A 16,322-nucleotide genomic window follows, 5' to 3' on the forward strand; every position below is an offset into this window, starting at 1 on the left:
TTGCAGTGTGAGAAAGCAGGCGTTTGTGAGGAGTGTAAATTGGTACAGGCTCCGAGACAGTACATTTACTTAGGAAATGGGGTGTGTGTGTGTGTGTGTGTGTGTGTGTGTGTGTGTGTGTGTGTGTGAAATACATACATTGTATCTCCATATGGAGTTTCTGAGAAACATAGCTCTATATACTACAAATAATTACCTAACCTAGTGCCTTGTCCCCGGTTTGGATTGTCTGCTGAAGTCCAGACGTTTGGTTGGAACATGTAGTCTTCGCCACATCGGTGGCTCGGGACAGAGGCATTTCATCCTGTCCTCTCCATCTTCCCTTGCTAGAAAGCTTGGCTCCTGACTAGCGACTCTTCACACCTTGCTCAAGTACAGCTGTGCTCGCTCAGCTGTCAGGTTTTCTCTCCTCAGCTGTCACAGACTGCCTTTCCGTAATAACTCCCTAAACGCAAAATACAGGCAAATAAATGCTAACGCCATAAATAGGCAGAAACATTTTTCTTGAAATTTGATTTTTTTTCCTTTGGAGGGAGAAGAAATGCTAACAATGCCCATTTCCTTCGATAAAGATTTAAGATAATAACAAAACCAATTAAAGGTCCGAGTCTAAAGAAACTACGGACCTATTGAGTCCGCCACCATTCCATCCCCACCCTGCAGGAGAAAAACAATATGTCTGACTGGAACGATGGAGAGCTAACTAAGAGTTGGCATGCTGGGCCACTGTCGGGCCCCTGAAGATGAGAAGGGGGACGCCAGAGCCTAAAAGTCTGGTTGGCGTCTACACAGCAGACCTTGACACTGACCTAGCCCCAAACCGTGCTGCTGTGACCCAGACCGCCCCCCTGCTGACCGCTTGGGGCCGGGCGAGTTGCGTTAGTGGGGTGTGTTGGGAGCTGATGGTGCTAGGTCTGTCTATGGTGGCATTCTTTTCGCTCATGGCACTCCTGGGAGGCCCATCACATTGTCCCACTTACTTCACATATGAGGAAACAAATAATAAACATGGATGTGTTGTTTCTATATTTAGAGTAGAAATACCTCTTTTTCAAGCAACTTGTCTCACTTTTCAGCAATCTTTTTAGAAGAGTATGTCAACATTCCATAACTGTTTAAAAACTGAAAGTCTTGGGAACTGGGAGCGTAGCTCAGTAGTCTATGCCTATCATGCATAAGGTCCCAGGTCCTATTCCCAGCACTGTGGGGGAGGAAAAAACAACTAGAACTATTCTTTAGTGGGATTACTGCTGGTGCATAACTGGGAGTCTGTATTAGAGTCACTGTGTGAGCCCCTGGCTGGCCTTAGAACTTTAAACACGGCCCCCTTCAGTCCGTTCTTTAGGCTGCACATTGCAGCAGCATTAGCTGGAAAAGTGTGCCGGGTCCTGTCACTTTACCATGTGACATCGTCTGGCCAGTGCTGGTATTCAAACCAAGAGTCCAGCTTTCTGCAGACTCCACATGACAGGAGCAGAGAATTCTCGAACCAAACTCAAGGGAGCCTTAACCAGTATAGTCAGAAGAAGCAAAGTAGAAAAGCAAGACAACCACACACTGTGGAACACCTGAAGAATGCCCTGAAGCAGCGGCTGCCCTAGCCGGAGACTCTGGTAGGAAAGCAGGACCAGTGGGCTGCTTCCCAGGACATGCCCTTCCCAGAGCCCTTGGGATATGCACACACCCGAGGGCCCAGGTGATGCAGACTCCACGTACCAAAGTGCAGCAGATGCAGAAGTAAAAGCCAGCTTACTCTTTGTAACTGGAAATTGCAGCTGAATGTATGGGCCATCCAGGAATCAAAAGGCATTCTTGGCAATGTATGAACCAGGAATTTACCTTTCATGATGCACAAAACTCTCTCGTCCTGGCTCTGTTGAACCTTACAGGAGTCTTTGTTTTAGGAGGAGGCAGCTGGGGCCCCAGAGAAATTATGTAAAGTCATAAGTTACAGTGAATGAGCACTACATTGTATTCATTAACACATGTGACTGTCCGCCTAGGTTCTGAGCTGACGACAGCCCTGGGACCAGGCCTTCTACCCCCCAGCCCCGTACAGTCAGTGGGTGATTGCTGAGATAAAGTCGGGAGGGATGGCTCCTCCCTCATGGTTGAGCACCCACACCTTCACAGTGGGGGAGGGCAGTCGCATGCTAAAGGGTCTGCCTTGCAGTCCTGAGCAGCCAGCAGGGAAGCAGTCGCACACAGTCCCTGGCACCTTTTCTGTTAGCCACGACTCCGTGAAAACCTGGAGGACCTTCTCGGAAAGCTGGGGTGCTGTTCTGTGTAATGTCTGAAGATGCAATCGTTTAGAGTCACGTCAGTGCTCTGGTTCCTGCTTGCTTTCAGATCGTCAGAGCAAACGTTTTCTCTGATGATGTGTATCTAGGAACTGCCAGTTGAACCCAACTTCATAAGATCTCTTTTTATAAAATAAACTCAATATGATAATAAGAAGTGGCTCTCCTCACTTTTACTTTATGTCTCTTCAGGAGAAGCCATGTTAGAAGACCTCATTTTGTTCTTAGGAAGTGTCAGCCATGGTCTCGGCCCTCCATAGCTTTGCTTTCCCGTGCTGACACTGCTCTTCTTGCAGGTCTGTCTTTCCTTGCAGCTGCAGAGTGCGACTCTGGGTTCAGCTCTGAGCAGGCACACCTGCCCCTCCCCAGCCAGAGCCTCCCCTGAGAAACATGAGCATTCTCACCCAACACTCCTGCTATGGCGCCCTGTCCCAGGTTGCCTTTTGTCCGTGTGTTCCCTTGAACACAGACTTCTGTTGGCCTGGGCTACTCAAGCGGGTATTTCCGACATTGTATTTCTGCATAGTTGAAACACATGTTTTCTTGGTGCCGTTTATCAAGTACCTACTGTGTCGTGCTCTCCAGCATCCTGGGTGTCCATCCAGTTAGTCAGAAAGCAGTTTGGGTCGGGTGTGGTGCTGCCACCACCCATCCCGGCACGAGGAACATGGAAGAAGGGCACACCCGGTACTCGCTGTTCGGGGAGATCCAGTCTACACAGGGAGACTCTCGGAAAAGGGTCTGGGATGCGTCTCGTGGGCCATCCACTCTGCAGGACACTTAGGCCCAAGCGTTCAGTGAGGTGGGATCTTGCTTTGTGTGTTTTGTGGCCTTTCTTAGTGAGGAAGAGAAGAAATAAGCAAGTTAAAAAGCAGTCCTAGTAGCTGGAGAATGGCACCGTGATACTTTCCATCCGAGCCTGAAGATGTTCCCGGATACCAGAACACACATAAAAGCCAGGTAGATGGGGCAGCTGCCTCTAATCCCAGCACTCAGGCAGAGGCTGGAACCCTGGGGCAAGCTGGCAAGCTGAGCTAGCTGGAACTGCCACGCTCTGGGTTCAGCAAGAGACACTGCCTCAGTAAATATGGTTGAGAGGGGTAGAGGAAGACACCAGTGTCCCTTCGTGTGCATGTACAGACAGGTGCACCCACACACGTGAACATGCACGTGTACACCACATAGACATACAGAAATAATAATGCTGCAGCATGTAGAGGTTCTGAGAAGTACACCACATAGGCATCTGAGACAGGTGTGGCGAAGGTGATCCAACCCGAGGTTGAGCCGTCAGGGACAGCAGCGGAAGGGCTGAGCATGAAGAGACATCTGAGGAGCAGGGAGAGGCGAGACGAGGTTTTGTGGCAGCACAGTGCTTGATATCATCCAGGGAAGGACAAGAAGGCCGGGGGATGGACATTCCCGCGAAGGGAGCGAAGCTGTGGTGATGGCGTCACATGGGCGGCCCCAGCAGACGGTGTATTTCAGGCCTCGGCACCATGGAAAGCTGTGAAGGGCTCGTGCACGAGAAGGACGTGTCTGATACCTTCCTTCAGGCCTAAAAGTTAACTCTCCCAGCTCTGCCGGAAAGACTAAGAGGAGGCGTCTGAGATCAGTCGTTTGGCCAATGGCTGGAGTAGGCTTTGCAGAAATAGGACAGAGGAGGGGAGCCGTCACGGTGTCTCCGTAGTCATCAAGGCAAGCTGATGGCTCCAGTGTGCCACAGGGAGGGGACCGCTGACGGGAGCAGCTGGGTCTGGGATGATGGCACACAGGGTGGGACAGTGATAGGAAGAACCGATCATGGGCCTGGATGATGTCATACACAGGCAGATTCTGGGCCCGTGATGATGTCACACACAGGCAGATTCTGGGCCGGCGATTGGATGATGTCACACACAGGCAGATTCTGGGCCTGGGATGATGTCACACACAGGCAGATTCTGGGCCAGGGATGATGTCACACAGGCAGATTCTAGGCCTGGGATGATGTCACACACAGGCAGATTCTGGGCCTGGGATGATGTCACACACAGGCAGATTCTGGGCCTGGGATGATGTCACACAGGATGGGCTGTGACTGACAGCAGATTCAAGGGTAGAAGTTGGAAACTCAGCTGGAGGTGCAGAGCACAGATAGGCTGGGGTTCTGCGTGGCACTGGAAGCTGGCTTCTCACAGGTGGTCAAGCTGTCCAGGAGTCCACCTGGACAGCTGTCAGGAGGGAAGCTGAGGGTGCAGAGGAAGAAGCCGGGTGCTGTAGACCTGTGCCCCACAGAGGAGGCACAGACCCCAGCCTGGCCTGGTGTGAGTGGAAGTGGACCCTCTTTAACTGTTCTGTATGGGGCTCATCTACAAAGGAGGTGGTGTTGACTTCCTCTTTGCCCCATTTCCCATGAATTTACTTTGGTCAAATCCACCAATTACTGGTGTCCCAGAAACTCCAGTGAGAGTTCAAGATTAAGACCAGTGTGTCTTCCCAGATCCTCCAACCTGGATTTGAGATGTCTTCGGATGTTTCTTTAGAGGAGTCTGGGAGTACCAGCCCTCTTCCCATCTACCCTCCACGGATCCCATGGGCACTTTTTGAATGCAGAAATGATAAGACACCTGCATGACCATGTTTCTGTTTGTCTCCCATACAGGTTTTATGGCAGGTACACAGAGAAACCCTCAGATGTCTCAGTACGGACCTCAGCAGGCAGGACCATCCATGTCTCCTCACCCTTCTCCTGGGGGCCAGATGCATCCTGGAATCAGTAACTTTCAGCAGAGTAACTCAAGTGGCACTTACGGTCCACAAATGAGCCAGTATGGACCCCAAGGTAACCAAAGGAAAACGTTCTCCAAAATGTGTGGTGGTGGATGGCAGGGGTTTTCTTAACATGCTCATCGAGGTTTTAATGGTATAAACATGCATTACAGCTCTGTTGTTTGCCATGGCGGATGATGCCAACCCATGATGGTAGGAAGTTAAGTACAGCCAGTGTCCTTAGCATGTAGGGCTTGGACTCTGGGTGAATGCTCACCTGTGAGTGGTATTCATTAAGTAGTAGATCCAGTCCTGTGATGTAGCTCCAGGTGCTGGTGAAGAAAAGGCACAGCCACATCCTCAGAATGTCTCCAGTTGAAACTGGCTGTTCATGTAGCCCGCAGTTTTTACAGCGTGCGCACACACACACACACACACACACACACACAGGTCGCCTCTCCCTCCTTCGGACCACAAGGGTGTCTGCAGTCCAGGGCCTAGTCTTTCCTCAGGTGCTGCAGCAGATGCACAGTAGCTCCCACTACCTGACCCGTGCATCCTCACAGAACACAGGCTGACGTGGATGCAGGTCTGAGGCTGGAGGGTGAGGGAATGGGATGGTACCCAGAGCCACACCCACATACAGTTCCCATGCTGCCTTCCTGAGAGTGCAGGTATGAGAAGAGCCCTGTTGCCATGGCTTTAAAACTGAACGGTGTATTTTGGAGTCAGTTTTGGTAGTAAGACATTTAAAGTATCATGCCTGAACTATATATTGTGTATTAAAATTAGACATTAATGGATCATTTGGGTAGACTGACATAATCTGGTACAGTTGCTGGAAGACCTCAGATCTGAGAATTCCAGGAACAAGCCAGGTTAAGACAAGTGCCCCAAAGATGTCCAGTTGCTTCAGTCCACAGCCAGAGCTGGACCTGCCCACAGGAAGCTATGTTTTGGTGGGATCTGTGTCTGCACAGAAAACAAACATAGGTTCCCAGAGCCTGGCCAGCCAGCCCTGGAGGCCCTGGAGACCCTGGAGACCCTGTCTTTTCCAGTAGCTAGTACTTCTCAGTCTAAAAACAGTGACTTACCAGTGTCTCGTTTTGAAGCTCCGTCTCTAAAAGATGTTCAGTATTCCCAGAGTTTCTTTACCTTATATTGCTGTATTGTGCTTACTGGGCACGGTGGACACAGACTGAGGGTTTGCATGACTGACTTCATAGCATGTCATGAAGTCTTCATGCTAATACCATAAGCTTAGGGGTGACGAGCAGCCCTGCTTGTGGCTGAACTGAGGTGGACCCCGAGTCAAGTCCCCTATAGGACCCCACCTTCCTGCCCCCTTCCCAGGCCTGAGTGGGCTCTTTACAACCAGAGCTAGCATAGAAAACAGCTTGGACAAGTGTTTGTAAATTCTGTAGGTACAGAAAGTGTGGGCCTTTCCTGATATGGATTTAGACAAGGGTGGAGCCACATTCTCAGAAACTGGGGCTACTGAGGGTCTCAACCTTGACCTTAAACCATGTGTGCTTCATGTAGGATCATGTGGGCTCCATGCAGGACCAAGGGGGGTTCATGCTGACTTCACACATGAGCTCCTTGCTTGTGATTCCTTGGCTCCTCTGAGAAGTACTGTGTGCATAAGCACAAGCTCTGCTATAGGAGTTGAGATCAGGGAAGGCCATCACTGAGAAGTTGATTTCTTTTTTCAGTAAATCCCTCCCTCTGCTTCTCCGCGTTGTTGCATTGGACTAGCCTCCGGTTAAGAGCACTGAGCCAGCAAATCCTCCCGCACACAAACCACAAGCTCTGTATCACGAGCCCTTCCTGGGACTTCCTTCTTTCCCAGAAGGCAATGGTTTCCGTCACCTTGGAAGGACGTTGCCTTCTTGGTCCAGTGTTCTACCTGTTTGCTTCAGTTCCAGGGCCCTTTCCACAACACAGTTACTGGATCTCTGCAGAACAGTGGGGGTGTATCGTCAGGAAGTATTGTGTGCGTTTATTGGTGCAAGCAATCTGAAGCAAGGATGGTGTTCCCACACCTGGCCCTCCCCCCAGCCCCTCCATCCCAGGCCTTCGGACTTTGCCTTCTTCCTCTGTGCCATCAACACCATGGTGTACCCTGAGCGATGGCCCCTCCTTGGTCCCACACTGTCACTAGTGATCTTAAAACCAGTGTTCATCCCCAGGCCCCTGTCCCAGCAAGCACTAAGGGAAAGGAACCAGTGTGTTCAAGTCAAGGGCTGCCCTCCTGTGTCCTCTTCCTTGGCATTCCTGTGAAGCAGAGACCTCTAAAGGAGGGGTTTCCCCCTGTTCATCTTAAGCATTTAAATTACCAGTAAAAGAGTTGACTGGTGTCTTACAGTCAGAAAGACACTGCTGGGAAAGCCAGGTCATTAGTCTCATCCCTCATCTGTTAACACGATGGCTTTATCCTGGGGTTCATTATTTTAAAGGGAAGACATTTTACAGCTTCTTTGGCTAATCCATTTTATCATCATGTGTAGCAGCTCCAAAACTGTTTTTAGCCAGAGAAGCCAGGCCAGATGTGGTGGCTCATGCCTATAATCCCAGCACTCAGGAGGCAGAAGCAGGAAGATCACTGTAAATTTAAGGCCAGCCTGGGCTACATAGCAAGATACTGTCTGGGAAAACCAAGAACAAAACAAAACACCAATGCTTACCACCGGCCACTGAATTTGGGGGTCCTATTCTGAGCAGCGTTTGCATTTAACTCAGGAGAGCACACAGGTCTCCTCTGCGTCTCTAGGAAGGCCCAAGCGCAGCGTGTGAGTGCGCACTTCCCCTCTCTCTGCAGTGACTGCTGGTCTCTTCCAAGTGAGCCAGTCATCACTTTGCAGGTGAGAAAACCAGGCTTGGACAGGTTGGCCTGTGTGCCCTTCATCCCCACAGGTAGGACCAGGCTTCAAACCCAGGGCGAGTGATTGCAGAGGCCACTGCATGGCCCTGGCCACCCCTCCCAGGTCCCAGTTGGGCTCCTTCTTCACAGCACCATCCCTTGAGTGGGCGGAGATAAAAGACTAACTTCCTGCCTCCAAGAACAAAGAACATTCTGGAACTTCAGGAATGGAAAAGTATCAGAAATACTATGGGCCCTGCCAAGCATGGTGCTTCATAGCTGTAATCCCAGCACTTGGAAGCTGAGGCAGGAGGATTGCTGCAAGTGTAAGATCAGCTCAGGGTGCAGATTGACTCCCTGACTCAAAAAAAGTCAGTTAATTCAGATTTAAAACTTACAGTGAAGAAAGGATATGAAGGAGATGAGGAAAATAATTCCTGTGAGGTACAGAAGGGAAAGGTGTTAGGAATACATCACGATGCTTTAAAATTAAATTCTTCAGTATTCAAGTAAGATGAAACCAAGCTAAAAGTGTACAAGTGTTTAATTACAGCATATTCTATGAAATAGCACTTTCCTACCATCAAGCAAGCACATGTAATAACCACCCTTGCAAAGTGTTTACGAGGAGAGAAGGCCTCAGGGACTCACTTCTGCAAATAGAAGGGAATTATGTAATTAACATTAATTATTAATGATGAATTTGGGGGAAAGAGGGCAGAAATCAGTTTGATCTTCCCAGCCTTCTACTTCACTTGTGTCTTCCCGAGAAAAGCATCTTACATGGACCGTCCTCGAACACTTTTTAACTTGTGTCCCTAACTGCCCAAAGCAAGGGTCTGGCCTCAGTTTGCTGGAATGAGCAGCTTTGCCCTCGGCAGGTAACTAATTCTGAGTCTGGATTCCCACCAGTTGCCACTTATGTGAGGGCGTCTGGAGTCTGCCCAGGCTGCAGCTGCCCCCGTTTTTACAGTGTGTATCTGAGGACATAGTCTGAGGAACTTTAATCTTCTGCTACTTTGGAAAAGGTATCTTCGGAAAGATTTAAGGGGTTTTCTTTAAAGTAATGAGACACCCTCTGAGTCTTGGATTTTCTTTCTTTTCTCCCATATTCAGCCAAAGCAAATTGTGAATGGTATTCAGTTGGAATGAGCGCTGCTCCAGGACTGTGAATTGCATGGTAATTTTACCACTATTTCAGGTCCAGGAATGTGAGGTGTAAATGTCAAGCTGTCAGCCTGCTAGCCATTTGAGAGTCCCACACGGGTGCCCAGGGTCACCATGACCCAGGGCTTCCAGCTCCAGTCTTTAAAAGTCCCAGCTGAAGACGTGGTGCGTTCTTCCTTCCCAGTGGAAGGGTGCACTCCCCCCCACAACTCTGTGGAAACTGGCAAAAGCCTGGTTAGTCTTCCAGAGGCTGCCTCTGTACAGGCCTCTCTTTCATGCCCCTCTCATTTCCCCTTGAGACAGCTGGCAGTATGCCTGCTGTGCTAACCTTTGACACTCAGGGCCAAAGGATTCAGTCCACTTTCCAACCATTTTGTTTGCAATTATAGGAATATTCTAATCCTCCATCTTACTAATACTAAGGAGAAAACCTAATTAGATCATTGTATTGTCAGAGTAGTTAGTGTAACCCGCTTGTATTTGGATGCTCAAATTTAGCCTTCATATAACAGAATGTAAGCATGACTGTTCCCTAGACTTACTATTGCCAGGATATGATCAAATCCTATAAACTGGGAATTTACAGTGCAAATTAACTTAAAATGAAAACTACGTGAAGCGGCTCTACATCTGACTCCTGTGGAGGTCCCGGTTTCCCTCTGTAAGGAAAGCCAGTGATGGTGTTAGACTACATCTCTCGTGTCGCTACAGATGTTCCCAGTAGCCTTTCAGGAGGATCCTCTAGGCTGCAGCCAGAGGAGCAGGTCAAGGGTACCCCTTACCTGCCTTCAGTAGGTACCCCCTCCTGCATCCTCTGTTCATGGTGCCTGGTGAAGCTCCTCTGGGTCCACTGTGTGGTAGATGCGTCTTTTACTCTCAGGGTCCGTGATTCTTGTTACGGAGACTGCCACTTGATAAAAGGTTGGCTGTAGTTTGGGGTAGCAGTCTTTGAGTACTCCTTCATCCCTGCCTACTCTTCTATCATCTCTGAGGAATACACTTGAGTTTGTACATCAGGTAGGCCTATAATGCAATGCCATCCTGCCTGCTCTCTGATTCAGAACTCACAATAGAAGAGATTTCATCTCCTTCACAAACTCATTGTGCTTTGTCAGGCATCCAGATACTGACTCAGACTGAATATGAATTATAACTGCTCGGCCAATAGCTCAGGCTTGTTACTAACTCCTTACACTTAAATTAGCCTATAATTCTTTTCTATGTTTAGCTACATGGCTTGGTACCTTTATTAGCATGGCATGTTCATCTCCTGCTCACTCTGCATCTGGCTGATGACCCCTGACTCCACCCTTCTCCTTCCCATTCTTAGTTTGGTTGCCCTGCCTATACTTCCTGTGTGGCTACTGACCAATCAGCATTTTATTAAACCAATTTGAATGACAGATCTCTACAGTGTACAAGAGCATTATCCCACAATATTTCCCTCTTTTTGTCTAATAAAAAGGAAGGTTTTAACTTTAACATAGTAAGATTATATACAATAAAAACAGTTATCAAGTAAGAATTATAATTACAATATCTAGTCCATTTGTATTTGGCAAAATTAGAGAAAGTACTCTATTTAGAATCTATCTTATCTTTGTGAGTTTAAAGTTTTGTACCTAATTTATCTTTTATCATAACTAAAGAAAACTATAACTGTCTAGTTTTCAACTTCATCAAAGACCCTGGAAGGGTGAAATGAAAGTCTGTCAGATATGCTAGGCCTGTAGGCTGGAAGTGGATGCCCCAACATTACAGAGGAACCTTGGGTGATTGTTTAGGCAGCCAGCTGTTTGTGTCATTTCTCACATTTTTGGAATTCACTTGCCTGCACTTCCTGTTTACTCAGATAATATTATTTCTTCTCAGGTCTTTGATGGAGTTGGAGGATAGTTATAGTTTTCCTAGGTTATGATAAAAGGTAAATTAAATCTAAAACTTTAGACTCACCAAGATAAGATGGATAATTGAGTGTTTTCTCTGATTGCCAAATACAAATAGACTAGATATTGTAACTATAATTCTTTCTTGATAACTGTTTGTTATATGTAATTTTACTATGTTAAAGTTAAAACCTTACTTTTTGATTAGACAGAAAGGGGATGCTGTGGGATGATCCTTCTGCACCCTGTGAATATGTATTACTCTCATTGGTTAGTAATAAAGCTGTTTGGTTTATAACAAGGCAGGATAAAGTTAGGCAGGACAATCAAATTGAGAACTGGGATGAAAAAGGGTGGAGTCAGGAGAGATGTGAGTGAGCTGCCCAAGAAGCAAGATGCCATGCCAGAGGACTGGAAAAGCCATGGGCCACGTGACAATACATAGATTAATAGAAATGAGTTAATTTAAAAGTAAGAGCTAGTTAATAATAAGCCTGAGCTATCAGCTGAGCATTCTGTAATTAATATAAGATTTGGGTGTATTTATTTGGGACCAGGCAGTCCGGACAGAAAAACTCTGCTTCCATTTACATATATATATAGTTTTTGATGTTATTAATACAGAAAGGACTTTTACCAGTCAATCACATAAGAAAAATACTTAGTTATCTCATGAGACTGTGAAAATTAAAGCCATGGAGAATTCTGTCTCATGCCTGTTAGAATGGCCAGGACTTTTGAGCAGCTGACAACAGGAAGTTCTGGCTGCCTTCGGTAACTCATAGCTCGTGGCTATGTGCTCAAAGCACACAGCATCCATTTAGCGGCTTCCTATCAAGTTAAAAGCACACTTACTCTGCATCCCAGCTTGCTCTTACCTAGAATTGCCTGAGAAGTGAAACAAAAATACATCCACACAGAGTTCTGTTCACAGCTGCCAAAATCTGTGTCCACACACTAGAACTCTAATCACAGTCACGGGCTGGTTAGCACTGTGGTGAATCAGGAGTGCAATGCTGAGTGAGGACAAAAGGGAAATTTGTGTCATGATAACAATATTCTGGGTCTTGATTGCACTGGCAGTTACGGAACTGTATATGCTTGTTACTATATGTAAGTTATGTTTCAGTGCATATGACTTCATGTAGAGGACTACCATTAAAATGGGAAGCACTGGCTAAGGAGCAAGGTAAATGCATGTTTAACCCTAATTATAAATACATGTATTTGACTTCATGACTATGAGTGTTTGCCTGCATGTATTTGAGTGCACCCACCTGGTGTATGCCTGTTGCCCACAGAGGTCGGAAGACTGTCAAATCTTTGGAACTGGAGTTTACACATTGTGAGCTGCTAGGAACCGAACCCAGGTCCTCTGCAGGAGCAGTAAGGGCTCTTAACCAGGAAGCCATCTCTCCAGTCCTGTGAATGTGTTTTTTATAGCATATAACTACTCATGCAGGTTGTTGCTACCCAAGGTAGAAAGTCTAAGTTTTGAAGCATATCATCACCTTTTGTCCTTTTCGGCATAGAGAGTAATACAGATCTTTGCTCTTTGTGGCCTGGGCACAAGATCTCATGTGAGAGCAGCAGTACCCCATTTAAGAACAGGAACTTGGAGTATTGATTATGACTATCAGATACCAATGTGCTCAAGTCAGATACAGAATTATCTGCAGCCCTCCTAAAATAATGGCGGTGACTTAAATAGCGCCTAGCTGCCGCTTCCTCTGTGCGGTGCTTGAATGTAGCTCCTGCTGGGCTGAAATCTGAATTCATTCGTGACTGATTTTCCAAAGCGGGTGTGCCAAGATGAACCCACTTGAAAACGGTGGGCTCTCGGACTTGGCTGCAGGAGCCGTCCAGCTGAGGTGGGCTGGCCCGGCATCTGCTGCCTTCATTGTGCCTAATGCTGCACCCATCTGTTTTCTGTCAGAGCCAGTGCCAACAAATTACTAATCTATTAGAGAAGCACGGGATGAAGACTGCACTCCTCCGTCCTGGAGTTTCCTCTCCCATTTTGCTTGGCTTACACATTTGGATGCTGTTTGTTAGAGGACGGATATGAGCTGCAGACCGCGTAGGGTGGGGTGGATCATGCCCTGCCCCATCCAGTCGTCTTTAGAGGTGGGAGGGAAGCGGCACCAGCGTCCTTGGCTCACTGCTGATGGTGGCGCTGCGGGCACTGTGCTGTTGCCCATTAGCATCGCATGTCCCTGATGACAGTGCCACTGTGTGGAGATGCTAAGTCACTTGTGAAGGTCGCGCTGCCAGGCAGTGTCAGAAGCAGGGCTCAGCTCCCCTAGCTGCAGCCTGTGTTCACCTGGGAAGCCGTTGGAGCCTTCAGAGAGTGTGGTGATCCGGGCCCGTGGGTTCAGTGAGGAGAGTGTTGAAGGCTTCCAGGAAGAGAAAGGGGACTTTGTATTTCTTCTCTCAAATAGAGGCCTCTGGAATTAGAACACTTTCCTGACATGTGATTCCACCTGACAGAAGAAAATGGACTGAGAGTCCAGTGGGAACCACAGTGCAGGCTTACACACTACCCTCATCGGCTAAGTGGAGCCCCACTGCAAGCCAGCCCCCCCAGTCTAGGAAGGGTGAGAGCTTGGAGCGGGGTGCAGGGCCGTTCTCTCCTCCGCTCATCAAGATCCATCTGCATCAGCTTGTTAGGTCCTCGCTCCACCGTGAGTCAGGGCGAGAATGGGAGAGCTCAATCTCTGTCTCCCAGCACCGTAAGCGGAGCTCAGCAAGGTCAGGGACAGGATTCTCTGGTAAAATGGCAGGAAGAGTAGAGTGCGGTTGGAATAGCCATGTCCAGATGCTTGTTTCAAAACAAGAGTCAAGTGTCAGTTTCTTTTCGTCTTTGTGTTTTGAGGCAGGGTAGCTCTGCCTGTCCTGGAACTCACCCTGTAGACCAGGCTGGCCTTGAACTCATAGAGATCTGCCTGCCTCTGCCTCCCAGACTCTTGGATTAAAGGCGTGTGCCACCACTGCTTGCTTCAAGTATCGTTTTCAAAGGAAAGGTGTTTTTCCTAGAGAAAGGGGCTACCTCCCCAGGAGTCGTTTATCAAGTGTTGGGAGGGTACGAACTAGTCTCCAAGTAAAGTGTGCGTCTGTGGACCCATCCCTTACATGCTCACACCAGAAATGAGTTTGTGTTTGCTTGGTTAAAAGCAAAGCCAAATGGGAGCTGAGACAAAGAGACTGCAGGTGAGAGGCTGTGAGGTCAGCAAGGGGAGGCGGGGTCAGCGTGGCTGCTCACAGGGGAAATCCTCCATTACACCGACTTCCTGAAGATCCAGGAAGTGACCCGGCCCTCTGCAAACAGACAACCCAGAGGGTGGGGCACTCAGAAACCACTTTACACCTTTCTGGAAGAAGTTTTTGATTGTGAACAGTTTCGGTGTGTTTTAAACCTTTGTTTGTGAACACTGTGTGCTTGATTATCTCTAGACATTCTAACTTGGCAAAGAGGCTGTGTTCTGGTGGAAGACCTGCCATCAGCCTGCCTCGTACTTCTTGGATCTTTTACTCCCCTTCCTCTGGGTCCTCAGATGTTCATATCCTTGGGTCTGCCCTGCCTTTTTAGAGTCCTCCCATGTCTCCCTCCAGCCTTCATAATGGCATTCTGTTTAATACTGCCACCTTGAGCCAGTGTTACAGCTTATAGGTGTGTGGCAGGACTGATCCCTTCAGGGGTCAGCAAAATCCCCTTTGTTTTGACTCTGTTTTATAAATATACACTGTGGGAGGCCGGCTCCCACCCTTTGAAGGGTTCTTAGGCAGAGGAGAGAGGAATGAAGAAGTATCAGAAGGAGAGACCTAGCCAAAGAGAAGAAAGACAGAAACACAGGATAGCTTCGGGAGGGCCTGGATCAATACCCAACAGCTTCGTCCTTTATTGAAAAGGGCTTTTTATAAAATGCCAAGGGGAGAGGCAAAAAACCTCCTTCTTGCAAGATCAAAGCACACCGTACAGCCAAGTGTAGACCCTTCCAAACACCTGGTAACCACGCCCGTGGCCGAATCATCTCCTTCCACAGCCCTGCTGGGTAAAGCAAGCCCACATTCCCTGACCCTAAGTAAGTTCTCACGAGGAAGCCTCTGTGGGCTCCCACAACACACTTGTCATGCTGTGTGAGTATCTACATGTGGCTGCTTTGGAGCTCTAATCTGTATTGGCAGAATTGAGTCGTTAGAATAGGCTGCCCCCCGATGCTTGAAATATTTACTCTCTGGCCCTTGGCAGACATACTGTACCAGCCTATGGCCCGCATGAACAGAGGCCTCCACCTCATCAGTAAATAACAGCACACACTTCACAGACAGCTGAAGGAGAAAGCTCACCCACCACGCATCTAACAGCAGGCACCCAGTGAGCTGAAAGTGTCTTACTTCCTGTGGATCTGGAGGTCATTCGGCTTTATGTGGATTTAAGAAAGCCTGTTTGGACATCTTCATGGTGTGGTTACATAAGCATACTGTTTCTTAAGCACTAAAGAGGCCGCACACAGTACAAATGGCTTGCCCTCCAAGCCACACTCACAGCTCCCCAGTTATTTGGGAGAGGTAACTTGGCATACCTGGGTCTTCAGTTCTCACCTTCAAAATGAGGGTCCTAGTGAAATGTTTTCTTGAGCATCTTGTAAGGAATCAAATTGCTTTGAAGAACTTGGAACTGAACCTAGCACATAATAATTGTAAGGGTTTGTTTTTTCTTATTATTGGTCCATTTTTGTTTCTACTGAAAACCATTGAGTAGCTCCTTCCTGGCTTCAGGTGTGCCCACGCTCAGAAGTATGGCCCTCAGGACTGCTAGCTCCGGCTGCTTCCTCTTCCCCTCCCAGCTCCATGTTGCCCCTGAGTGGCCGCCTTGGCCATTCTCTGCTGCTCGTGGACGGTCCCGTGACTTGTCCATGCTTACACCTCTTTGCCTCTTGTCCGCTCACCAGCTAGTCAGGAAGCCCTCGTCACACAATGTTTGTGTGACAACATCCAGAGGATGGTTTCTGGAAGAAAGCTGGAGACAGGCTTCCCAAGAGTCCCCAGTCAGAAAGCACAGGGCCCACCCCGCCCCCAGAGCCTGTCAGGGCTCACCCCGCCCCCAGAACCTATCCTCCATCAGAGGCTTCTGTTCCACCACTGCCCGCGCAGTCAAAAGCCCACCGTCCATCAGAATTCCTGAGCCTCCATCCCGGGCAGACGTACCTCCCGCCACCATCATGTGGTTTTCCTTTCGTATTCTTTCCTCCGTCCCTCCTCTAACTGCATACACCGGGGTGCACGTACCTACACATACATCTAAATTGGGAGCTGTCCAGGTGCAAGCGTGGAACTATTTCCCCTGTACCTGGA

The 16,322-nt window shown here is 48.3% G+C and overlaps 1 protein-coding gene across 1 annotated transcript in view; it reads left to right on the forward strand.

Moving 5' to 3' along the window:
* The window catches only part of Arid1b (AT-rich interaction domain 1B), a 382,103-nt gene that overhangs the window by 310,915 nt on the left and 54,866 nt on the right, over positions 1 to 16,322 (forward strand). Inside the window, 1 exon segment of the mRNA XM_028888631.2 lies at positions 4,945 to 5,124. Within this exon segment, the coding sequence (XP_028744464.2) occupies positions 4,945 to 5,124 (180 nt within the window).

Source organism: Peromyscus leucopus, chromosome 8a, assembly GCF_004664715.2.
Source record: "Peromyscus leucopus breed LL Stock chromosome 8a, UCI_PerLeu_2.1, whole genome shotgun sequence".
In the NCBI taxonomy this organism is placed as follows: domain Eukaryota; kingdom Metazoa; phylum Chordata; class Mammalia; order Rodentia; family Cricetidae; genus Peromyscus; species Peromyscus leucopus.